The sequence below is a fragment of the Muntiacus reevesi genome, chromosome 3, assembly GCF_963930625.1.
Source record: "Muntiacus reevesi chromosome 3, mMunRee1.1, whole genome shotgun sequence".
Taxonomy (NCBI): domain Eukaryota; kingdom Metazoa; phylum Chordata; class Mammalia; order Artiodactyla; family Cervidae; genus Muntiacus; species Muntiacus reevesi.
In genome coordinates, this window is record NC_089251.1 from 44322825 (window position 1) to 44349245 (window position 26421).

A 26421-nucleotide genomic window follows, 5' to 3' on the forward strand; every position below is an offset into this window, starting at 1 on the left:
TTCCACGATCTAAGAGGCCCCGCGGCGGGCGCAGGTTTTAAATGATTTTTGGCCCCTCGCGGCCCCTGTAGCGTCCCTAGTTACCGGTGCCCTAGTAACCACCACCCTAAGCAAAGAGCAATCGGGCGCCTGCGGCCACGCCGGCTTCCCCGCCCCGGGCCAGCGCGGGCGCTCAGGCCTCGGCGGCGCGGTGACGGCCGCTATGCATCGAGCGGCGAAGTTGGCGGCCAGCAGTCTCCAAACCCCGGTCAGTCCCAACACTGGAGCGCGGGTCGCCCAGTACGAACGCAAAGACCCCTTGAATTTCCTGTCGGCGGCGGCGGCGGCCATGGAGGAAGAGGAGGAAGAAGAAGAGAAAGAGGCGGCGGCACGGCTGGCGCGGGCGCCGGTAATGCAGGGGCGGGAAGTGGGGTGGGGCTGGGCGCCGGGTGCAATTGGAGGCTGATCGGCGACCCCCGCTGGTGAAGCGCGGGCTGGGAAATGCGCACCCTGTCCTGACCCTCCGTACAGGTGAGCCTGGCCCAGCACGTCCTCTGGGCCCTCACGGAAAATACTCAAAACCGAGGCGTTGAAAAGTCTTTTAATTTTAACCAAAGAGATTGTTGTAAAAATTTCTTGGAGGGCATTTACGTTACGCTATTTCTAAAGAGTGAAAAGTACAGAACTTTATTCCTTATGCTCCAGCAACTGTTGGGAGTACATATGTGCTTTTCTTTTTTTTTCTTTTTCTTTTCAACTTGAGGGAAACTGTGCTGTCCTACAGAGAATAATCCAAAAAAATGCAAGTGAATCAGCTGTGTTGTCAGGTGTGTTTTGTCACTTCGATTGGTTATTAGTGCATTTTTATACAGTACATGAGAGATGATGTTTAAAACCAGCAGGGGTTCAGTGGGTAGGTGGGAAACAGAGTTAAGCCTCCAGAGAAGCAAATTACTGAGGCTCCAGTGTTGCCACACGGCTCTTCAGAGTGGGGAGAAACAGCTTTTTCACGGATCAATTTTCAGTGTCAAGTGTTTTGTGAACACCTGTCTACAAGGTAGGGGGCCAAGTCTGCCATCTGCTCTGTTCACTTAAAAGATGAGAACTTTGAATTTTAACCAGCCATCTGCAGATATAAACCTTCTTAACCCCAGGTAGATTCTTTTGTTGTTTTTAATATTTATTTATTTGGCTGTGCTGAGACTCAGTTGCCTCCATGCGACCTTTGTGTGGATTCAGATAGTTGTGGCATGAGGAATCTACTTCCCTGACCAGGGACGGAACCCAAGGCTCTTGCGCTGGGAGTGCAGAATCTTAACCAGCAGAGAAGTGCCCCAAAATTCTTAATACTGTTTGCTCAAAGCATCTTAGATTCAAAACATGTGGTCTAGTGAAAGTCACTCAGTCGTGTCCAACTCTTTGTGACCCCCATGGACTATAGAGTCCATGGAATTCTCCAGGCCAGATTACTGGAGTGGGCAGCCTTTCCCTTCTCCAGGGGATCTTGTGGTCTAGGGCTATTAGAAATCACTGGATATTTTGGAATTCTAATCTCTTTAATCTGCACTAAAACTGTTAATGAGTAAATCTGTAGTAACACCTTTTATGGGCAGTATTTTACCAACAGATAAACTACTTGAGGTTATCCAGAGTAAAACAGATTGAGACCCTGAACTTGAACCAGAATGAGTGACCTACAGCCAAATTCATTCATGATAAAGCTTCAAATTTCAATAGCCAATGAAGGAGGTGGACTGATGTTGAAAAATGATTTGAATGAAGAGAAGGATTTGGAGCTCTGGGTTAGGATCTGTTCATTTGCTAGTTAATATTAAGACGTAACTTCTTTCAGTCTGTTTCCTTATCTATAAAAGAGCTTTAAAATAACTGTCTTTTTTGTCTCACTGGGCTATTATGAGAACCAAATGAGAGAATATGTCATAGCTAAAAGACAGTTTGTATAAATTACTACTAATAATAACAGCTGCCAGTGAGGCTGTTATTTGAACACCTATTCCAAAGAGAACAAGAGATTAAGTTCTCTTCTGGCTTGCTGTAGTGGAAAAGTCAGTCATTTCTGTGGTTGCAGGTATACTTCCAGAGTACCCTATAAAATTGCAAATTTGTATTAGAAACATTACCTTAGGAGAAATCAGTTTATCTAATGAGCTAGTTTCTAAGGGACAGTATCTCACTAAAAAAGAAAAAGGAAAGCTAAGTTTTGAATGTAACTCTATTCTGAGACCATGGTACTTGAAGGAGCCAAAGGCAAATCTGGATCAGCTGCCACTGTAGTAGTGGTAAAGAACCCCCTGCCTGCCAGTGCAAGAGGTGTAAGAGACGTGGATTTGATCCCTGAGTCAGGAAGATCCCTTGAAGAAGGGAATGGAACCCATTCCAGTGTTCTCTCCAGGAAAATCCCATGGACAGAGGAGCCTGGCAGGCTACAGTCCATAGGGTCACAAAGAGTCTGACAAGACTGAAGTGACTTAGCATGCAGCACGTAGTAGTAGACCTGATGGAGACCCAAGTGTTGGCAGACAAAGCACTGGAAAAGGCAAGAAAGAGAGTGCAGCCGCCAAGCTTTACCTTCCTCACAGTTTGGCTTGATATCTTGATTTTTAAACGCTAGTTTCTCTCAACTTTGTCGTCTATAAAATAGAGTTAACTCAGCTTACCATAGCCATCACACAAAATTGATTATGGAGAACTAACTGTCATAGTTCAGTTAAGTTCAGTTGCTCAATCATGTCCAACTCTTTCCAACCCCATGGACTGCAGCACACCAGACCTCCCTGTCCATCACCAACCCCCATAGTCTACCCAAACTCACGTCCATTGAGTTGGTGATGCCATCCAACCATCCCATCCTCTGTCGTCCCCTTCTCCTCCCACCTTCAATCTTTCCCAGTATCAGGGTCTTTTCAAGTGAGTCAGTTCTTTTCACATCAGGTGGCCAAAGTATTGGAATTTCAACGTCAGTCCTTCCAATGAACACTCAGGACTGATCTCTAGGATGGACTGGTTGGATCTCCTTGCAGTCCAAGGGACTTTCAAAAGTCTTCTCCAACACCACAGTTCAAAAGCATCAATTTTTTGGCACTCAGCTTTCTTTATAGTCCAATTCTCACATCCATACATGACTACTGGAAAAACCATAGCCTTGACTAGATGGATCTCTGTTGGCAAAGTAATGTCTCTGCTTTTTAATATGCTGTCTAGATTGGTCATAATGTTCCTTCCAAGGAGTAAGCATCTTTTAATTTCTTTTTTTTCCCAACAATAATTATGATATTTCTTTAAAGTAATACATTTACAGCCCAAATAGTTCTACATTGTACATTTCAGGTTTAATCAACTTCATAAAAATACTTGAGAACAGCTGTACCCACAGATTTAGACTACTGTATTATTTCTTTGCCCATTCTTTTCTCTCTTTTCTTTCCCGAATAACCTCTTTCAGATACGGTTCAAGGTAGAATTTATCCTCCTCATGTTTTGTCCACTGCTCTTTAGGCAGGATCTGCTGCCTCATGCTGAGGTCCGGTGCTCTCTTAATGTGAAACACTCTGTCGTTATAAAGGTTCTCAGGAAGCCTTCTTATGGCTTCTTTTACATCGTCATTCTCATATATTGTGCCCAGTTTATTGCCCAGTTTATTGAACCCAGCAGCATTGTAATACCATTTTCGAATACTCTCCAGCCACCTGCTTGATGCAACAGCTGGCCAGCCTGCCATGTTGACCTGACGCAGAAGCATTGCATCTTTTAATTTCTTGACTGCAGTCACCATCTGCAGTGATTTTGGAGCCCAAAAATAAAGTCTGCCACTGTTTCCCCATCTACTGTCATAGCAGGCCCCTTTAAATCCTTTGGCTTGCCAAAGCCACTCTCTCCAAGCCCCCATGGCTCCATATGCACCCCTTGCAGGACTCTGTGCCCATATAAGGGCATTAAGGCATATTCCTTGAATCTAGCCTCAGTTGGAGATATCAGTTCACAGGTCTTGCTTTGTGGTTGATGATGATATGGGTAAAGCAATATTCTATAATTCACAGTTAAAATTTCATGGATTTTCCTAATGGGATGGCCTTCTCTTTTTCAGCAAATTTTGAGCATTTATTAAGTGCCAGTAATGGACTGTTCAGAAGTGAGTGCTAGCAGACATAGCTCATGTTGTCACAGTGCTTCCAGTCTGATGGGAAGTTGGACAATAAAAAATGAGCAGTCAAATGATTATAAGACAGGAAATGTTGGGAAGGAGGTGAGCAGGCTACTATAATTAAAAATGCAATAGGCGGGGACCTACTTCAATGAGTTAACATTTAAGCTAATGCCTGATAGATGAGAAGAAGCAACCATTTTTTAAGACGGGGTGGGGGTGGGAAAAGCATTCCAGGCAGAGGGAGCAGCATATGCAGAGGCCCAAAGATAGAAAGAGAAAGAGTTTTGTGTGATTAAGAATCTGAAAGAAAGCCAACAGGACTGGAAAAGGGAGAGGGGAAGAGTGCAGAAGATGAGGTCGGAGAGGAAAAGGGGTTCTTATAGACCAAGGTAAGGGGTTTAGTGTTTACTGCCGGTGTAGTGAGAAGTCTTTGAAGACTTTTAAGAGATCTAGCATGTTTCTGTTTACATTTTTTAAAGATGGTTCTGATGGCTTTGTAGAGAATGATTGGAGGGTTTGACAAAGAAAGGAGATTGGGTAGGAGGCTGTTGCAGTGATTAAGGGGCCAGAGGTAGTGGCTTGGACCTAGAGTCCAGGCAAGAAGTGGACACAGATTGCATAGGACTTATGTGAGGCCAAGGAAGAAGTCAAGAGTGCTCATTCCCAGATTTCTGATTTGACCAGCTGCATGGAAGATTAAGCCATTTACTGAACTGGGAGTAACTTGGAGAGGAATAGATTCAGAGGCCGGGTGGGAATCAAGGTTTCAGTTTTGAACAGGTAAATTTGAGATATCTGTGAAACTAGCAAGTGGAAAGATGTAGGAAGCAGTTGGGCCTATGAAACTGTAGAACTGTGGGGCATGGGTTGGATATTTCTATCTGGGAATTTTCAGCATTTTTGAAACAATGAAGTCATTTAGGGGCAGAGTGCAGAGAAAGAAGAGAAGGGGCCTAGTACAGAGCTCTTAAAACCCTCAACAACAGTCAGGTCAAGAAAATGGAGCAAAAGAGGTTAAGATCAGCTCCCGTGGTAGAATTAATTGCTGAAGCGTGGAAGTTTCCAATTCATTGGTTTCAGTGATGAAAGAAAGGGTCAGATACTGCTAAGAGAAGGGACATTTCATCTCTGAAGCAGGAGAGAAGGTGAAAAGGGGCACAAAAGTGGGCAGTTTTGTAGGTGGGAAGATGAGGGAACTTCCCTGTGATGGTTTCTTTTTTCCTGAAGAAATAAAGGAGTTATCATTTGCAGTTGGGGGGTGGGGGTGGGAGCAGATGAACAAGGAACAGGTAGGCAGGATCGTGGGGGCAGTGTGAGAGCCACTTCCGCGAGCACAGGAGATGCCAGGCTGACCAAGTAGCCATTAGAAATTGTTCAGTTTTTAATTTAGTGTTACTGTTCACAAAACATTTTCTTTTTGTTGTTGTTACATTTTAATTATAGAAGTAATTCATGAACACATTCTCCTTTTAAAATTTCAAATGTTATAAATAAGACTAAGGCCCTTTACTACTTCTCCCCACAAAAAGAGAGTCTGGCTCCCCCCTTCCTCCCCATTAACAACCACTGGGTTTTATTTGGTTTTGTTTTTTAAGTATTTGTTTGTTTTATTTGGCTGCACCTGGTCTTGGTTGCAGCATGCAGGATCTTTAGCTGCAGCATGTGGGATCTAGTTCCTTGAACCAGGGATTGAACCCAGGCCCTGTGCATCGGGAGCCCACTGGACCACCAGGGAAGTCCTAGTAGTCACTGTTTTGAATCAGATATATACTCTAGGCCTTTTCCTATCTCCTGTGTACATAATATTTTAATATATGGTAGCATTTGATAGATATATATTGTCCTGCCACTTGCTTTTTTCCTCTTATCATTTACATGTAGATCTGCTTCATTCCTTACAAATCTCTTTAATGCAAAAAAAATTTTTTAATAAAAATTCCAGAATTGTAGATGATAACTTTAACACAGATAATGATGAATGCTGATTACTAATGAAGCAACATGTGTTGAAAGGAGTCATCATCTAAATGGGTCAAGCCAATCTAGGGAAGATTATCCTCTAATCTCATGGCTGTGTGTACAACATTCCACAAAAAGCTCAACAGTTAAAGGGAAAGGGTGCAATCTTAGGCTCTTGGAAAATAATGTCCTTGGCCTAGGTTATCTGAACTACTGTTTGCTTCTATGTGGAGAAGACAATGAAAGATGAAATTAGAGTTGAAAGTTGCTTATTAACCATTTATCTGTTTTGGGGTAAAACACTGTGAGATCAGTTTATCTGAAAAGTTCAGTTCAGTGTTCCCAGCATTAAGCTGAAGTGGAGTGACTACTGTGCAGTCAGTGCTTAAGTATAATCATCAGGCCTAGAAGTTACGCATCCTTCTATATCGTTTTCAAACATCTTTTCCGGGTTCAAATAAATTTCATCCTTTTTGTGAAAATGATTGTTATAAGACCTTCTTTTAAGGAATGGTCTAAAAGAATGAATGGTGAGTCTGTGGATGCTTTTGCCTAAAAAACGATTCTTTGGAATATCCACCTGATTTTAATTATAGCTTTTGGAAGATAAGGCCTTTCCTTAATACTCAGTAGAATATAGCTGTTTAGAGCAGCCAGTATTTCTTTGATTCAGTCTTTTGTGAGGGAATACCTGTCCATTCCTCTTAGGAGGACTTAATATTGTTTTAGCTGGACATTTATCTAGTAAACACTGATTGAGGGTCTTTCAATGACCATACACTCTTCTAGGCGCTGGGGACACAGCAAAACAAATGCTTGCTTTCGTGATGCTTACTTTTTGGTAGGGACAGGCATGTAATACACAACTACATCAGCAAATATGAGTAGAATGTCAGTTGAGGGTGAGTACTTATGAGACAAATAAAGCAGAAAAGAAGGGTGACAGTGAGTCAGAGGAGAGGTTGTCATTTCAAAAACCAGTAGTCAATGAAGACCTTGTGGAGAGGATGACATTTTGAGTAAAGCTCTGAAGGAGCGAGCAGGTGGGCCGTGCAGATATCTGGAGGCAGAGCATCCAAGGGGGAGGGAACAGTAAGCCCTCGAGGTGATTCTGCTGATTCTGTGAGCACTAGAGAACCTGCAGACTGGAATCAGCCCCTGCTGCTAGAGTGAGCTGCTGCTGCCCAGAGGAAGAACACTGCTGGGGTGATTTGTGTTGTTGTGCTTAGTCGCTCAGTTGTGTCCAACTCTTTGCGACCCCATAGACTGTAGTCTGCCAGGCTCCTCTGTCCATGGGGATTCTCCAGGCAAGAATACTGGAATGGGTCGCCATGCCCTCCTCCAGAGGATCTTCCCAACCCAGGGATTGAAACCAGGTATCCCACATTACAGGTGGATTCTTTACACCCTGAGCCACCAGGAAAGCTGGGGTGATACAAGCAGACAGTTGGATGGAGAACTAACAGGAAGGAATAGTCCCTTCTTCCTCCTCCAGCCTTGCAGTCTCCCTCTAGCCCCACTTTTGGCAGAATCTAGCGGGAAGCCTCTGGCAAAGCAGAAATGTGGTTTTCGGAGTCCCATCCCCAGCATCACATAGCAGGGTAGAGAAGGGTGGCTTTGGTGCTGTGAGAAAACAGTTTAACAACTGGCTCACATACTTTATGTTTCTTGAAGCTGAAGTTCCAAAGTTCTTAGCCTCACCACATGACTAAGAAGTGCAGAGCCTAGGCTTGAATGAGAATTCTGACACCATGTCTGTACTCTTTCCCCCAAGCCACATGAACGTTCCAAACTGCAAAGTGTCCGACCCTTTCAACTTTGAAGGGTTTTTAGGGGGCTGAAACCAGGTGACCAGGGAGGGGTCAGGAACCAGATATATACAGAAACAGAAGCCACCTCAATTGCCCTAACCTCCCTTTCCAGGCTTTCTGCCTTAAATTGCTTTGTGCATTTTTACTTTCCTTATAGCCTGCAGCTGTATGCTTTCCACCATGTCCACCCATCCACCCACAACCCCATCTCCACTGCTTTTACTGTCATTTCCTGTTTCTAGAGTGCCTTTTCCCTCTTTCCCCACATACTTTCTCTGATCTTCCAGTTTTTCCATTCTTTGGCTCAGCTCAGATATCACCTCCTCCAGGAAGTCTTTCCATATCTTCCATGCTCAAACAAAACCAAAGCTCCCTTCCTTTAAATAGGGTATCACTTTGTTGCTGAATCCAAGTTTGTTTGCCCAGTGCACAGTGAAGCCAAACAAACTGACACATTAGAGCTTGGAGCAGAGAAAGGTTTATTGCAGAGCCAAGCAAGGACAATGGGCAGCTTGTCCTCAAAAAGCCCAACTACTCTGTTGGGGAAGAGGTTTTATAAGCAAAATTTAGGGGGTGGGCTTCAAGGGTATGTGACCTTTTCTCTGATTGGTTGATGGGAGGTAACAGGGTGGTGGTCAAGGAAGCTCCATCATCAGCCTTCCAGTTCCAACCATTCTGGGATCCATGTGCTTCTGCTCAGCCTGAAGTTACCATCTTCCACCTGGGTGGGTGCCTTAGTTTCTGTAGCAGATTGTTTTGTGTTTCCCTTTGGAGGAACCAGGACCCTGCTTCTTCTGCACACTATTTCTTGACTGCCTCTCCTTTTTTTTTTTTCTGCAGTCCCTCACACCTCTAATTAGTAACTGTTTGCATCTGCTCTTTGAAACAGGACATGGAAAGACTTTTGTGTCCTGGAGGGCCTCACAGGATTCTGTTCAGTTTCAACCTGACCTTTGTGAACTTTTGTGACCGTTTCATACTTTTTTGTACATTATTTTTAAAAATTAGTTATTTATTGTATTTTTGGTGGCACTGGGTCTTTGTTGCTGCTTGCAGTCTTTCTCTAGTTGTGGCGAGTGGGGGCTACTCTTCATTGCAGTGCATGGGCTTCTCATTGCGGGGGTTTCTCCTGTTGTGGAGAACAGGTTCTAGGCTCATGGGTCCCAGTAGTTGCAGCTCATGGGCTCTGGAGTGTGGGTTCAGTAGTTGTGGTGCATGGGCTGAGTTGCTCCATGCCACGTGGAATCATTCCAGACGAGGGATTGAACCCATGTCCCCTGCATTGACAGCTAGATTCTCAACCAGTGGACCACCAGGGAGGTCCTATCACTGCTTATTTGGATGCTAGTGTTTGCCAACATTTCCATCCTCAAGGTCTTGCCTCTCACTGCCCACAGGAAGCCTTATCTACACCCAGGGCTTCACCTGCATTTCTGTGTACATTGCTGGCTCCTGTATTTCCATCTCCAGTCCAGCCTTCTTACCGAGTCTCCAGATATATTTACCCCTCTGTTTCTTGAACATTGGGCTGCCCTACTATCCCCTCACACTTAGTGTGTCTAAGACAGAAATTAATATCCTGTCCCTAAAAATACTCCTCTTCCCTGTAGCCCCTCTACTGATAAATGGCAGACCGTCATTTACCTAGACATGCAGCACTCCAAACAGAAAACTTTTTCAGTTTCTTGCCCACAGTCCAGACCATTGTCAGGTTGATGACTCAGCCTCTTAAATCTCCCAACAGCCCATTAACCGCCACCAACCTTGCTTTCCTTCTCTCCACTTCACTTGCTACCAGAGAGTCCTTCTGAGTGTTACTGACTGTCACATTCTGCTCACATCCTTCAGGGCTCCTGGTACCTGTGGCTTGGCCTACGGGGCTTTTGGTTGGGGCTCTTCATTTGCCTTTTTCACCTTGTCTTCCCTCCTCCGCTGTGCTCCATATATGCTCTTCCCCACCCCCTCTCAGACTGTATACCTTCCTCTGAGCACAGCATACTTGTTACTTCCACTTGCAGCTAAAAAACCCTCCTGCACTTGGGAGGAGTGCGGTGTGTCTTTGGAGTCTAACAGGTGTGGTATTGGAGCCCAGCTCTGCTGCTTACTAGCTGTGTGACCGTAGACAGGTCACCTGACTCCTCTGAGCCTCAGTTTCCTCACCAAGGACAGAGTACCTGCCAGTTGCATCATCATGAAGTAACATGGTGAATGTTCGAGCCCTCGGCCTCAGTTTCTTTGTTTTTCACAAGCCTTGTCCTTATCCAGCCTTGTGTATCCAGTCTTTCTGATATCTGCAAATTTTGCCTCTTCTTTCCCCCTGTCAGAATTAGACGCTCTTTCTGTGAGCTCTCAAAGGTCCCTGATATCGTGACATACATGGTCACTTCTCTGTCTCCCTAGCTTGGAGCAAATCGTGGACAGGAATCAGGAGTTCTGTCTCATTCAGAGTCTGCTATTGATTATTTATCTGCATGTCCTCTTCTAAGCTAGCTGGAAGCTTCTGGAAGGTGGAGTTGCCTTTTTTTTTTTTTTTTTAATGCTACACATTTATTCAAAAGGTCAGAAGTTTAAAAAGACTAAACATATTGGCAAGAGTATAGAAGAACCAGAAGTCTGAAACTCTTCTGGTAGGAATACAAAAGGAAACAACCATTTTAGTTCACAGTATGTGAACTAAATGATGATGTGCTCAGTCACTCAGTCGTGTCCAGCTCTTTGCAACCCCATGGACTATAGCCCACCAGACTCCTCTGTCCATGGAATTTTCCAGGCAAGAATACTAAAATGGGTTGCCATTTCTGGAAGGTAGAGTTTTTACCTGATTTGTATCTTTTAGCAGCTAGCTAAATACTGAATGTCTCTAAATATTGAATGAGTGAGGAAATTAACAAAGTACTTATTCCCACAGCTAAGAAGGTAAATGGTGAGGAGCACATACAAAAAACAGCAGAGGATATCAGAAAATTCTCTTAATTGAGTTGTGTGACTCAAGTGGGCCTTAAGAAGCACTGCTGTTAATAAAGCTAGTGGATGTGATGAAATTCCAGCAGAACTATTCAAACCCTAAAGGATGTTGCCATCAAGGTTTTGCATTCATTATGTCAGCAAATCTGAAAGACCCAGCAGTGGCCACAGGACTGGAAAAAGTCAATCCTCATCCCAGTACCCAAGAAGGCTAGCACCAAAGAATGTGCTAACCATCAGACAATTGCCCTCATTTCTTATGCTTGTAAGGTCATGCTTAAAATCTTGCATGCTAGGCTTCAGCATTATGTGAACAAAGAACTTGAGGATGTCCAAGCTGGGTTTAGAAAAGGAAGAGGAACTAGAGATCAAATTGCCACCATTCACTGGATTATAGAGAAAGCAAGGGAATTTCAGAAAAAATTCATCAACTCTGTTTCATCAACTGTGCTAAAGCCTTTGATTGTGTGGCTCATGACGAACTGTGGAAAGCTCTTAGAGAGATGAGAATACCAGACCATTTTACCTGTCTCCTGAGAATCCTGTATGTGGGTCAAGAAGCAACAGTTAGAGCTCTATATGGAACAACTGATTGGTTCAAGATGGAGAAAGGAGTATGACAGGGCTATCTGCTGTCACCCTGTTTGTTTAACCTATACGCTGAGCACATCTTGAGAAATGCCGGTCTGAATGAGTTACAGGCTGAAATCTAAATAGGTGGGAGAAACATCAACAACCTCAGATATGTGGATGATAACTACTCTAATGGCAGAAAGCAAGGAGGAACTAAAGAACCTCTTGATGAGTATGAGGAGGCGAGTGAAAGAGCCAACTTAAGACTAAATATTACAAAAACTAAGATTATGGCACCCAGACCCATTACTGCATGGCAAATAGAAGGGAAAAAAGTGGAAGTAGTGACAGATTTCCCCTTCTTGGGCTCCAAAGTCACTGTGGTCAGTGACTGTGGCCATGAAATCAGGAGACAGTTGCTTCTCGGCAGGAAAGCTATGACAAACCTAAACAGTATGTTGAAAAGCAGAGACATTACTCTGCTGACAAAGGTCCACAGTGTCAAGGCTGTGATCTTCCCAGTTGTCTCATACAGTTGTGAGAGCTGGACTGTAAAGAAGGCAGAATGCCAAAGAATTGATGCCGTGAAACTGTGGTGCTAGAGAAGACTCCTGAAAGTCCTTTGGACAGCAAGGAGACCAAACCAGTCAATCTCAAGGGAGATCAACCCTGAATATTCGCTGGAAGGACTGATGCTGAAGCTGAAGCTCCAGTATTTTGGTCATCTGATTCGAACAGACAACTCATCTTAAAATCCCTGATGCTGGGAAAGATTGAGGGCAGAAGGAGAAGAGGGCATCAGAGGATGAGATGGCTGGATGGCATCACTGAAGCAATGAACATGAACTTGGGCAAACTCCAGGAGATGGCGAGGGGCAGGGAGGCCTGGCGTGCTGCAGTCCATGGGGTCACAAAGAGTCAGACACGACTGGGCGACAGAACAACAGCAGCAACATGACTCATAAAGCAATTCTCCAATTTATTTGGTAATAAATTTCTGCACACATGTTCTACTGAAGGAAACTTGTTTTCTTTCATTTGTTTTCTCTTAAGTTGTCCCAAGTGGTACAACACTGGCCTCGTCTACACTGTTTCTGAGCCCATTAAAGTATTATATCTATAAGTATTATGGACAACTGAATCTTCTGAATTTTCTGTTGGGAGGCACTACTCAGGTTTATTTTCTAGAGTCTTATCAGGTTGGATCTCTAATTTTCTTTGGCAAATATACTTTTTTCATTTTGAGTCTATTTCAGGCAGTAAGCTAAATTTAGATCCATAGTAACCTTTTATGCATAGTATCATAAACAATTTCAGTTGTTTCTCACCTGAGAAAATATGAAATTTTTATATACTTGTGAAGGATATGGGGTTTTACCTCTTTAAAGTTCCTTCAGTTAAAAGAAATTGAAAGGTATTTGAAGGGAGTGAGGGGGAAGGGATCAGTCATACCCCTGTAGATGTGTATAGAATAACCACCCTGTGTGTCCTTGTTCTCTTGTCACCCCCACAGTCCTTGTCACCATGGGAGCTGGTCTTGTTGCCCACAGGAGTGGCTGTTCTGGAAGTCCCTCCTGCCTTCACCTCCTGCTGTTCCTGAGGTTCCTCCCAACCCCCACCCCATGCGCATGGAGGAAGGTTTCTCTCTGGCTTCTTGATGAGCCCCCGAGAATTTTGTCCCCTCCAATCCCACATTCCCCGGAATTCTCATTCAGTTTTCCTCTCTTCTGAAACACCCTTGGGGCCCACACTGCAAAGCCCAGCTCAGAGAGGGCACTGGGCTATGGTTGCTTGGTCTGCAGCAGGAGAAACTGTGTTCTTCGGCTCAGATAAACCTGCGCTGAGAAGGAGGCTCTTTATAAAGGGTGCTTTGGTTTGATCCTGCCATAGTGTTTCTTAGTACATAATTTGAGAATCTAACCACCCTTTAAAAGATGGATTAAATAGTATTTATTTTCTGGCATCTTGGTCTCTCTATCTCCCCTTCTCTCTCTCTTATTCTTAATAAAATATTTATTAGGAGAAAATGTATATAGCCCACAAATAACTTATAATATGTTATACGTACATAGTCCACAAGTAAACATATAACCTTGTTAAGTGGACTTTTAAAAAAAGTAGCATTGGGAATAAGTGTCAACTTAATTTGTCTTTCAACTCCAGACATCATATAACAGGTTTTTTCCATCCTACCAGGCTGATTTTAACACCAGCATGTCTAGGGTGAATGAACAAAAACGTATAAGCCATGAGGATTTTGTGGACTTTTCTGATATTTACCACTCTAATGAAGAGTATTTCAGGAAACTAGAAGAGCTGAAGGCAGCCCACATAGAAACTATGGCAAAGTTAGAGAAATTGTACCAGAGTAAATTAAATTTAAAGGAAATTCAGCCAGCAGTCAACAGAGAAGAAACTGCTAGTGTCTCTTCCAGGTAAGTTTGTCCATATTGTTACTTGTGAACTGTAAGGTAAAATGTATACTTAAAAGTGCAAAACAAATTATTTCAGAATACTTTCTCTCAAATATCCCTTTGTGCTTTTAATGATATATGGAGGTGGGTTTTTATTCAGATTGTTTGATGGCTTATCAACCTACTAGGTAGCTTCTTGCTTTGAGGGTTATTTGGTGGCCACTTTAGTCTTTTCTCTCTGATGCACCACTCTTAGACATGTATCAAAATATTTAGTGTGGGCCATTTTCAAATGTTGAATATTAAAATTCAGTTTTAAATGTCTTTTTTTGTAATATGTGAATTAACATGAGCTCATTACAGATATAACACAGATTGTTCAGAACTAAGACATAAATCTGATTTGTTTCCAAAATAGTCATTTTTGCCATAAACCTGCTTCTTTTGAAACTTGAGGCCACTCATCCAGTTATTCAGCACTGATGGTGCATCTCCTATGTCCCAGATGTTGCCTAGGCACTGAAGACTCAAAATCAAGATGCCCTCAAGGAGATCAAAGACAATCTGAGATCCAAAAATACAACATGGTGTAACAGTATCGTGGAGAGGGAGGAAGAACAGTTGAATATGTCAGGGTGTCAGTGGAGGGATACAGGCAAGTGAAGTATCATATTGGAGTTCAGTCTTAAAGGAGAAATAGCTGAAGCAGATGTAGGAAGCAAGGAGTGACCTTTTAGGCACCAGGAACCATGTGTGCAAAGGCATGGTGCCTTGAGAAATCACCACAGTATGGGAGAAACTTCCTATGATTGGATCTGACTTAAGAATGGTGACCTGGATAGGGAGAGGCAAGAGGTGAAACTGGAAAGTAGGCAGGAGCTAGTCTTGAGGGGCTTTATAATCTAAGCTTGGTAACAATGGCAAGTCGTGGGAAAGTTTCAGGAAAGAAAGTGATGTGATCAGATGTATATTTTAGGATGGTGACTCTGGAAAACATGTGGAGAATTCAATAGTGGTTAGATATAAGGAAACTCTGCTGTCTCAGGTTCCTCTCCTGTAAAATGAGGGAGTCAACTTAGATCAATTTCAGGCATCTCCCAGGCTCTGTTATAAAAGAATTTGATAGTTTTCATCAGCCCTGTCTAGTTCCTATTTTAACTGCTTTTACCTTGATCTTAGAAATTATGTAGTTTTTAATTTTTCTATTTGGTCACATACAACTGAAAAGGTAACCTGATTATTCTCCTCACTTGCTTAGGTCTGTATCAGAGAACTCCTATCACCCCGTCTCGTTAATGACATCAATTTCAGAACCTGATTTAAGTCAGTCTTCCTCCTTGATTGTGTCTTCCTCTGAAGAAGAGTTGCCCAACTTAGAAAAAAAGTATTCTGATAAAAGCAGTATGATGACCTATGCTAAGGAGCTCATCAACAACATGTGGACAAACTTCAGTGTAGAAGATTATATCCAGTTTGAAGATGTCAACCTGCCAGCACTTGAAAAACAAAGAAAGAAACCGAAAGAATGGGTGCCAAGGATTACAGTACCCGAGCCTTTTCAAATGACAGTTAGAGAGCAGAAGAAAAAAGAAGAGAACATGAAATCGAAATCAGATATTGAAATGGTACACAAACTGCTCAAGAAGCAAGAAGAAGAGTCAGAGTGTAAGAAAAAATTCCGAGCCAACCCAGTTCCTGCATTCGTCTTTCTCCCCCTTTATCATGATATAGTCAAGCAAAATGAGGTAAGGAGGAAGGCTATGAAGGAGAGAAACAAAGAAGCTCTTTTGGCCTCTCAAAAGCCCTTTAAGTTTGTTGCAAGGGAGGAACAGAAGCAAGCAGTTCGGGAAAAGCAGCTGAAAGACTTTTTTAAGTCTAAAAAGAAAACAAATCGTTTTAAAGCCAGACCTGTACCTCGCTCTACTTATGGTTCAACACTCAACGACAAGTTAACAGAAGAAGCACTCTATAAAAACATTAGGGCGCAGCAGAGAACTCAAGACTTTTTACAGAATCCATCCCCTCTGCCTTACAGTCCGGCTCGCAGGAGTTTTGCTACAAGGAAGTCCAGGGGTCCTGAACAGGCTGAGAAGTTCAAGTATAAACACAGGGTTAGGTGCCAGACTGCTGATTCTGAAGGCCTACCTGAGAGGTATCAGAAACACCACTCAGAACAGAAGTGTCCCAAATTCCTGACAGTCCATGAACCATCTGACCTTCAGGCAGCCTCACATTCATCCACTAAAAGAGAGAAAATTTTGGCAGACATTGAAGCAGATGAAGAGAATTTAAAAGAAACACGTTGGCCTTATCTGTCTCCAAGGCGCAAGTCACCAGTAAGGGGTACAAACACAAAGCCCGCACCCTGTAGCTGCAACCCTCCGACGCCCACGGTGTCCTCCCGAGGAAGAGAGCAAGCCACAAGGTAAACAAGCAACACAATGATGACCGACTCACGGTCGCCCTAGTGATTTTGTGTTGGGGGATTTGAGAATACGATGCTAAGTTATCTGGTAACATGTTTTACTATAAAACATAGAACGTTTTGCCAGAAGGTGTGCTATGGTGGCTCCTATGGTAAAGAATCTGCCTGCAATGCAGGAGACTGGGGTTCGATCCCTGGGTCAGGAAGATCCAAGAACTAAATATATTTTCCATTTTATGAATCTTTGGGGCTAGAAAAGGTTACGGTCAGCCTACCGATTTCTAGTTACAACTCAGATCCTTCTCAAAAGGTTGCCCTTTTTTTTTCAACCATTGAATTACCATGTGCTAAATTTTTACTAAACAACATTCTCACTGGCTTAAAGTGAATTAAGCCTTAGTTTGTTGCCCTCAGGAGATCACTTGAGGAAAAGAAAATGTTGGAAGAAGAGAGACATCGGATCTTAACTAAGCAGAAGCAAAGAATGAAAGAATTGCAGAAACTCCTGACAATCCGGGCTAAGGCTTATGACTCACACGAGAGTTTAGCTCAGATGTCTAAATCCAGAATAAAAGCTCTCAGGTATCACGAGAGAACCCTGACCCTCCAGATCACTGGTTTTCAAACTTTTTTTTTTCATCAGTGGACCCCCCAAATATATGAATGAATGAAGAATAGTGTTAGTGTTTCAGTTTGTGGATTCAAGTTACTATCAATTACTTACAGTTAACTTAGGCACACACACTCCAACACTCACTCACTTCATGGTAAGAACCAATATGCATACTCACCCCATAATGAAGACCATGATGCTGTATTGATGGACAGAAGCATTTTATGCTGTGGCCATGGTTCACAGTTGTAATCCCATATCAGCACCTAAACTTTTTATTTATATTATTTTTTTTTTGTACAGTGTGATATTGAGAAAAATCTTGATTTACACAAAGCTCTTTTTTAACAGCTTGCTGTGTAATCTCAAAATGTTCTTCAGCAAAGAAATATGTAGACCTTTGTTCTAAGGTCTACACAAAATCTGATAGCACAGATTAGCACATTGATGTTAGCATCAGTTATGTGATGTGTCAATTAACATGTGTGTTAAGGGTTAGTGGTATGTGACACTGGAATTCTACAGCATGAAGTTTGAAAATCAGTGTTTCAGAGGAATATTTTTATGTTGCAACATAAAAATGTTCATGTTTAAGTAGTAAATTATCTCCCTCACAGCTGGGTAAGTAATATGATTTATTAACTTTTAATCTGATTTATAAGTACCCCCAAATCTATATTTGCTTTTGTGATTATTCCTTTAAATATGTATATTATATATAATAATTATTATATTCCTTTATAATGTATATTATGTATATATACCTTATAATGTGTATCAGTATAACTCATTGATAGAAGAAGCTTGATTTGATGAACTTGAGCAAAATATTCTCTAGAAATATACTGTTCATCTTTAGAAAGTAACCTGGAATTTTCCATAATGCTAAATTGTGTATATTTAAGCATAATTATTTTATGGTATAATTATTTTTTCTAACCCAGGAAGTCATGATCTTGGTAGAATGAGTGTATTTTACATAGAGAAAATAGCATAGTTTAATTCATTATAGGATCTGGTTCAAACAGTGAGTATACTTACTGTGAGTTTTTGTGTTTTGGTTCCTGTTTCTCTATATGTGCTATTTCCATACTCCTTGTTTCTCCCTTACCCTACTCCCATTTAATTAACTTTGCCACCAGTCTATAGGAGATCTCATCTAGGGAAAAAAGAAGAGCACCATCTAATTTTCAGAAGAGATTCCTCAAAGAGAAGATACATAATTTGGACCAAATTTTTTGGTTTATAAATGAGATGAGAGGACATCTTAATCTCCTGAGGCCAGTTTGAAGCCCCTTAATCTTATTCTTGTTTTGAAGATTTCAGGAATCTCAGCATACCCAGACTGACCCCAAAATGTAAAATGTGTGCTCTCAAAACTTAGAATTTGTATTCTGCATCCCTTAAAATTTACCAGTCTAATGGGAAAAAAAAATTTACCAGTCTAGAAAAGAAATTGTGATAAACTGTGCTCATGATTTAATTTCTGATTTGTCATCTAAGCTAAATGTTATATGTGCAAGTTCTTGTTTCTTTTAAAAATTCCATTCCTTTTATTTGATTTTAGAAAGAGTGAAAAGGAAAGGATGAGAGAATACCAACGAGAACTAGAAGAAAGAGAAGAAAAATTAAAAAACAGGCCGCTGCTATTTGAAAGAGTTGCTCAGGTTGTGTTTGTTGGAATTTGAGAGCTATTGTCAGCCTTTTTTTTTTTTTTTTTAACATCTCTAGCTCCTAATTTTCATAATTCATTTTTCTTATGTGTTATGTAATTTACTGAGACATTATTATTTCTGTGACAGCTTCACCACATCAGTCCAGTAAGTAATTTGCTTAAATCTGAGCACTGAATCTTGATGAGGTTCGTAAGCTTGATAAAGAACATGCTACTAATCCATTCATTTTCAAAATAATAGTTTCACAACCGGTTTTTAATGGCTAGTCTTTTTTCAGTACCAACTTGGCCAAATATTGAGGTTGAATTGGAAGTCTTTGAAGAATTAAAAAATGAAACAAAATGGCTAACTGAATCAGATTTATTTCTGCCAGTTTCTTTTTCCAGTTTTATTGGGATAAAATTGACATTTGGCAGGTATAAGTTTAAGATGTACAGTATAATGACTTGACATTCATATATTAGGAAATGATTATTACGGTTAGTTAACACCTATCAACTTCATTGTTACCAAAAAATTTGTTTTCCTTGTGATGAGAAGTTTTAGGATTTACTCACTTAGCAACTTCCATATATTCCACACTGCAGTGTTAACTGTCATCATCATGTTGTACATTACACTTTCAGTACTTGCATATCTTATAAGTGGAAGTTTCTACCTTTCGACACCTGCATACAATTCCTCCAGTAATCACAAGTATGATCTCTTTTTCTATGAATTTGTTTGTGTGTGTGTGTTTGGATTCCACACATAATTGAGATCACATAGTATTTGTCCTTCTCTGTCTGACTAATTTCTCTTAGCTCTATGCCCTCAAGGTCCATCTGTATTGTTACAAATGGCAGGATTTCTTTTTTTGTGGCCAAATAGTATTCCATATCTACCACATTTTCTTTATCCATTCGTCTTTTGATAGTCATTTGGATTTTTTCCATGTCTTGACTATTGTAAAATGCTGCAGTGAATTGACATAATGATTTCATTTCCTTTTAATAAATACCCAGGAGTGGAATTGCTGGATTGTGTAGTGGTTCTATTTTTAATTTTTTGAGGAAACTCCATACTGTTTTCCATAATGGCTGTGCCAATTAACTTTCCCATGAACAGTGCAGAAGGATTCCCTTTTTCTCTACATCCTCACCAGCATTTGTTATGTTTTGTTTTTTTGAGACCAGCCATTGTAACAAGTGTGAGGTGGTATCTCATTGTAATTTTGATTTGTATTTCCCTAATGATGGTGATGGTGAGCACCTTTTCGTATGCCTGTAGCCATTTGAATATCCTCTTTGAAAAATGTCTTGTCATATCTTTAGCCCATTTTTAAATTTTATTTTTTGCAAATGACTTTCATGAGTTTTTTTAATATATTTTGAATATTAACCTCTTAACAAATAGATGATTTGCAAATATTTTCTCCCATTCAGTAGGTTGCCTTTTTGTTTTGTTGATCAGTTTTTTTTAAGTGAGTCTATAATTTTTAGTTTTAGCTATAATTAGTGAAATTACTTCCTTTTTCTAAAAATTGAAGTATAGTTGATTTACCATGTTGTATTAGTTTCTGGTATACAGCAAAATGATTCAGTTGTTTTGTATATATGTATACATACATATATATATATATATATATTCTTTTTCAGATTCTTTTCCATTATGGTTTATTACAAGACATTAAAATAGTTCCCTGTGCTTTACAGTAGGACCTTGTTATTTGTCTATTTTATGTAAAGTAGTGTTTGTCTGTTAATCCCACCTCCTAATTTATCCCCCTTCCCTTTCCCCTTTGGTAACCATAAATTTGTTTTCTGTGTCTGTGAGAAGGACTCCCTTTTTATTGGGGGAAGAAAAGCTTGGTGCTACGAACAATGAATCATGATTTTACTAGATTTATACTCAGTTTTACAGTCTTTCCCTTAAGAGAAATTTGTTGATTTCAGGTGATCTTTTTTGTATCCATAAGGGAAAAGCTTCTATGGGCTACATAATTTAAAAATAGACAAAATCACTAGAGATTACAGGTGCTGTGTTGTGAATTTCAAGCTGTTACATTTGGAGCTTGCTGCCAGCAAGTGTCTGGGACAGATGAGTGTCCTATAGGACTGTCCTTGTCAGAGTCTCACTGAGAACAAGGGACATTCGTTGTGGCATATTACAGTCTCTCAAAGTTAGGGGAACCCTTTACTTACTGATTTGGATATGATTTTATATAACACTTTTCACTTTAAGGGATTTTTTTTCTCACATCCCAGTTTCAACTTTAGGGGAGAAAAATGATCATAAGCTGTTCTACATTACTCAGCATAAAGTGATTGACTTTTGCCTCACATAGTTTTCTCTGGCTCTCTACTGCAGGCGTTACGTTCACTCGTCTGGATATACCTACCCAGATTTCTCACAGGCATCTTATATTCATCTTGACACAAAATAGACCTTCCTCTCTGGGTTCGTGTTTTTGTTGAACTGCAATTTAGATGGCTGGAAGCCACTCTTCCCCCCACTTTTTCTCAGCTGTCCCTGAGACCTGATAAGTTCTTTTCTAAACAGCTTTTGGATCTGCCTTTCTCCATTCCTGATGGTGAAATGCTAGGTGAAGCCGCTGTTATTTTCCGTCTGAGTTGTTATTATGGTTTGACTGGTTTTCTTGCCTTGTTCTTTGCAAAGCCACTCGCTCTGTCTTCTCTTTGCCATTCCCATTCCCTTGCCACAGTGCTCACCCCAGTAACAGTGGCACTCATCCATTTCACCGATGCCATTTGTTCTCATTTTCAGTAAATGGTTTCAAGGGAGCTTGACATTGGCTTCTCCAAACAGTGCTGCAAGATGGGTATTCTTGTATTGCAGAGGAAGAAACTGAAGTTGAAAGAAAGTAAATAACTTTTAAGGTCTATAGTTAGTAAATAATAGACCTAGGAACCCAAGTCAGCCTGCTTCCAAATGCTTAGCACTAAGCTGTCCTGATTCCCCCCAGAAGATAAGTCCACAAGTCTTAAATGGTGTACCGAATCCTCTCTTACCTGATCCCTGTTGACCTCTTTAGTTCATTGACCACTGCATGCCTCCACTCCATTCTGTGTACCACACCACTAGTTTCAAACTGGACATCTTTTTAAAATATTTATTTATATATTTGGCTGTGCCAGGTCTTAGTTGCAGCACTCGGGATCTTTGATCTTTGTTGTGGTGTGTGGGATCTTTTTAGCTATGGTGTGCGAACCCTTTAGTTACAGCATGTAAACTTTTAAGTTGCATCGTGTGGGATCTAGTTCCCTGACCAGGATTTGAGCCCGGGCCCCCCGCATTGGGAGTGCAGAGTCTTAGCCACTGGACCCACTAGGGAAGTCCCTCAAACTTGAAATCTTTATTCAGGCTGTTTCTCAACACCCATATGATTTCTTCATATCTTTCCTCTGACTCTTCCAAGGCTTAGTGTAAAATCACTTCTTGCACTGTGTCCCCATGTTGAGTTGCATGCTATTTGTTCTGTGTTCTTTTATTACCCTTTGTGCATTTCTGTTTTTTCCTATATATTGTGTGCAAATTATCTGTTTAATGCTCTCCCTTCTCTTTCAGCTAGTGACTTTTAAAAGTGTTGGTCAAATCTTTGTGTTTCTAGCTCCTAAGACAGCATACGGCACAGAGGACATGTTTATAAACATTTGTTGAACCCGAACTGGACTATTTCTCCCTGGGATTGTACCAGGCCTAGAGCACTACCCTGACATAGTAGTGATGAGTCTCAGCAGTAAGAAGCAGTTCTGCAGTACTGTGAATTCCCAGTCTTTCTAATCACCAGAGAAAATGTGGCAAAATAGTGGTGTGTGTGAAATTAAACCCGTAAAGAAGTGTTAAATATTGAAAGCATAGGTTAGTTTCATAGCTGATATTTTCTTCAACCAACTTCAGCCAATACATATGCTGTCCTCTCCCCATACACCTCTACCTCCCATGAGGGCTTGTCATAAAATAAGTAGTCAGTAATTATTATATAAAGGAAAGAATTGCTATAAAGTAAACTTAGGCTTATAAAACTAAGTATTTTTTTCCTCTTCAAACTAGAGTAGTAGTGATTGTAGACAAATTGCCTGAAGAAACAAAGATAATTTGTTTTTTGCAGTATCTTAGATACAAAAACGAAATAATCATTCAGTTATTTTAACCACTTTTATTTCATAGTCTTTACAGTTCTTTTGCATGGTGAAATTTGAGGGGGGCATGTTTGTTTTAAAGAAGAACAGTTACACACTATTCACCTTGATATGAAATATTAGAAGATAATAAGTTCTATATACAGAGTGACTGGCAGTGACTCACCATTGTTTTGGTTTTGTTAACATAAATTGGTACTTCTTTTCTTGCAGTTACTATTACTGCTAATTAACAGCTAGCTGTTAATTAATAAATTCACTTACAATTGTATGCATTTCCCATTTATAAGTGTTAATTATGGTCATGCTGCTGTTGAGTTATCCCGCTAGCAGAGTTAGCCTGTGATCCAGGACAGAACAAACCATGTTTTCCTATTTCTTAAAAATCACAGGATTTATTAACTGAATATGTTAAATCAAATTTTAAACCAAATATTGGGGTTTCCCTGGTGGCTCAGCTGGTAAAAAATCTGCCTGCACTGCGGGAGACCTGGGTTTGATCCCTGGGTTGGGAAGATCCCCTGGAGAAGGGAATGGCTACCCACTCCAGTATTCTGGCCTGGAGAATTCCATGGGCTGTATAGTCCATGGGGTCGCACAGAGTCGGACATGACTGAGCGACTTTCACTTTCAAACCAAACATTAAAGCGTTAAATCAAATTCAGATGAAGGCTTAAGAACAGTAACATTGACTAGTATCATTTAAATCTTTTATACTTCGTTTGCTTAAATCAGAATATATTCTTTTTGGCACATTGAGTTAGGTCTGGGGTTTCTTTATCCTGCTTTACAGTCTTTGGGGGCATTCTTCTCAGGTCACTTTCCTATGCCTTTAAGTTGCCCAAGGCTTGTCTATTGGTATTCATAGCCTCTGGTTGCATTTTTACTTATTTGTCTAAAAATCATCATTCACAGTGGGTGCATTTTGGTAGCAGTTTTAGTGCTTCTTTTTGAGTTTTCTAGAGTGTCAGAAAATGCACTAGTGATAGTTTTATCCATTGTAATCAGCCTTTGCCATTTTGGTTTCTCCAATGGAACATTAGACTCCAGGGTCCTTCCTTATCCTGGAATCCTTGGGTTAGGAAAATATCTGACACTGCTTTACTGAAGTCAGGCTTCAGGCCACCTTGAATGACCACTACCACTTAGAGGAAGCAGTGAAGAAGATGCAGGAAAGGATTAGGAGACTAGCTTTTCCCTCTAAGTATATTCTGTGACTTTAAGCAAACCACTTAACCTCAGGAAGGGTGGACCAAGTGTCTTGGTTTCCTCTTCTGTGTTAAATTTTGGGGTGAGACTGAGTGCTCTTCCACACTCTTTTCAGGATGGGATGCCATTGGTGCTTTGGGACTGGGCCATTCCTCATCTCTTTCCTTTAGTTCCAGGTTCAGATAGTGATTTTTGGCCCTGTGCTAGTTCACACCCACTCATAGGAGGTAAAAGTGGACTAAAGTCAAGGCACTCGAGTGAACCTCAGTCATCTTGTGAATCTGTAAAGCCTGTGGTATCAGGAGCCAAGGCACTCATGTGAACCTCAGTTATCTTTTGTCTCTGTAAAGCCTGTGATCTCAGGAACTGTGATAATTGATTTGCTTTAGGTATGAGAGGGTCATCACAACTTCCACAGGCCCCAAAGCCAGGAAGTAACATTCTGGAGATTTGAACCCAGTTCTAAATTCATGTTTTTCCTGCTGTATGCATTGCTTCCCCCACAGAGTGAAGATAACAACACTGATGATTTTATACTCTTGAGTGGATTAGAGACATGGCTTGTAAAGAGTAAAATTTATAGTAGACACATAAAGAACCCTCTGACAACTATCACATGATCTTATTTTCTTACTGATTTTTTTTTCAGTTATCCTTGAACAGTCATGAAACAGTACAGTGTAAAGAATAATTATAGTTCAAAACTCATGTGACCATTACCCATGTTAACAAATATTGCATTAGAGCTTTGCCAGTAACCCAGAAACACTGTATGCCCTGCCCAGATCAAAACTCTTTCACCTAGAGGTAACTACCATTTTAACTTTCGAGATAAGCATTTCCTTGTTTTTCTTTACGGTTTTACCACCGATGGACCAATCCCTAAGCGGCATAGTTTAGCTTTGCCTGTTTTGGGTCTTTTATACTATGTATGCTCTTTTGTGGTATGCTGCTTTTGTTCAGGGTTTGTGAGGTCTATCCATGTTGTAACATACAGCTCGAGTTCATTTTCTGCTTTATTTTAGTCTGTTATATGAATGCACCAGAATTTATTTATCCGTCTAGTGTTGATAGATATTTGGGTCGTTTCCAGTTTGGGGTTGTTACAAACAGTACTGTTCTTAGCATTTTGGTGTGTCTCTTTGGGCACATAGGTTGGAGTTTCTCTAGGCACATACCTAGGAGTGGAATTGCTGGTCAGAGGGTATGCATATTTTTCAACCAGCTGTGATGATTGAATTTAACTTTCACTGGAGCTTTTAACATTTTTAATGGAAACTTGAAGTCTTTTGTCCTCCTCTAAAAAGGTTTGTCTTTCCTATAGAAAAATGCAAGAACGGCAGCAGAAAAGCATTATTCTAACACTTTAAAAGCACTAGGAATATCTGATGAGTTTGTTTCAAAGAAAGGCCAAAGTGGAAAAATATTTGAGTACTTCAGCGATCAAGAGATGAAAAATTTCACAGAAGATAAAGAAAGGTAACATATATAAGATGTCTGAATGGTTAACCTTTGAAAAAATTCTTTACTTGCAGGAAAGCGTAAAAATCTGTTCTATAAGATTTTAAAAGGTGTTTTAACTAATGGAACACATGTGAACTATATAAAACATACTGACATTTTAACATGTTTGACACTTCAAAATATTACATGGTGATGAAATATTTTTTAAAGTCAAATCATGTAAATTTCTGACATAGATAATGAAAACAATAACATGCTTTCAAATGAAGTTTGAAGAGTCAATCTTTATTTTCCCAACTGGTACTTGTATAGACTTTTCTTGATAAATTGGAGCTCATACACTTGAGGAAGACTGGCTGCAGGATGGCATACATTGCAGAGGGTTTGTTTACCTTTAAACCAAATCATTTTTCCTTTGAAAGATTGATAAATTTCTTCCTCTAGCTTTAATGAAGAAGAAAAAATAGAAGAAAGAGAGAATGGGGAAGAAAACTATCTTACTGATACCAACAGCCAAGATTCTTGCAAGGAAACAGATGAAGTCAATGAAGAGAATGGAGAAGACAAATGTGTTGAAGAATAAAACTGAGTCAATTGGCAGGGTCGCCTTTCTGTGCCCCTGCTGCTGTTGGCAGCATTGGGCATCAGAAGCTGTGCTTGTGGTGTTAAGGACATCTATGAGAACCCATCTGTTAAGTGCAGCACTCTTGAGCGAAGTCCTCATTTGGCCTGAAAAGGTCAAATCCAGCTAATGGGTCATTTGATTGTTGAGAGTCAGGTTTTGCCCTCCAGTTTTTAAAACCACTATATATGGTCTGTTTGCAACTTTGATCTTCTGTTTTTAAAAAATGTTTGAGAATCACAGCTGTCACAAACTGATTAGATATAAAAGTATACATCACTTCATTATTTTGGGTAGAAAAATTGCTTAACATTGAGAGTGGACAGACGTATTGACCTTTGGTGATTTGTTTGGAAAAAGTGTTCTGGAAAGTATGAATTGAAAAATAAATATTTTTAAATTGTA

General features: G+C 40.6%; 1 protein-coding gene and 1 pseudogene across 2 annotated transcripts; one reads left to right on the plus strand and one right to left on the minus strand.

Annotated features, from left to right (window-relative positions):
• Window positions 1-26421, plus strand: FAM161A (FAM161 centrosomal protein A). Of its 2 annotated transcripts, XM_065929081.1 has the most exons (7): window positions 1-388; window positions 13648-13886; window positions 15124-16290; window positions 16705-16872; window positions 18471-18570; window positions 25255-25409; window positions 25839-26421. In XM_065929081.1, the coding sequence occupies exons 1-7, from the start codon at window positions 203-205 to the stop codon at window positions 25975-25977; spliced, it is 2154 nt and encodes a 717-aa protein (XP_065785153.1). In that variant the 5' UTR covers window positions 1-202; the 3' UTR covers window positions 25978-26421. The 2 variants fall into 2 exon arrangements, with proteins under 2 accessions (XP_065785153.1, XP_065785154.1); XM_065929082.1 differs by lacking the exon at window positions 16705-16872 and having other exon boundaries at window positions 6-388.
• On the minus strand, window positions 3309-3718 carry LOC136162817 (cytochrome b-c1 complex subunit 7 pseudogene; annotated as a pseudogene).

Coding starts and splice junctions, on each gene's coding strand:
- FAM161A (XM_065929081.1), top strand. CDS start 203: ATGCATCGAGCGGCGAAGTTGGCGGCCAGCAGTCTCCAAACCCCGGTC. Junction 13,887..15,123: donor ACTGCTAGTGTCTCTTCCAG/GTAAGTTTGTCC, acceptor TCACTTGCTTAG/GTCTGTATCAGAGAACTCCT. Junction 16,291..16,704: donor GGAAGAGAGCAAGCCACAAG/GTAAACAAGCAA, acceptor TGTTGCCCTCAG/GAGATCACTTGAGGAAAAGA.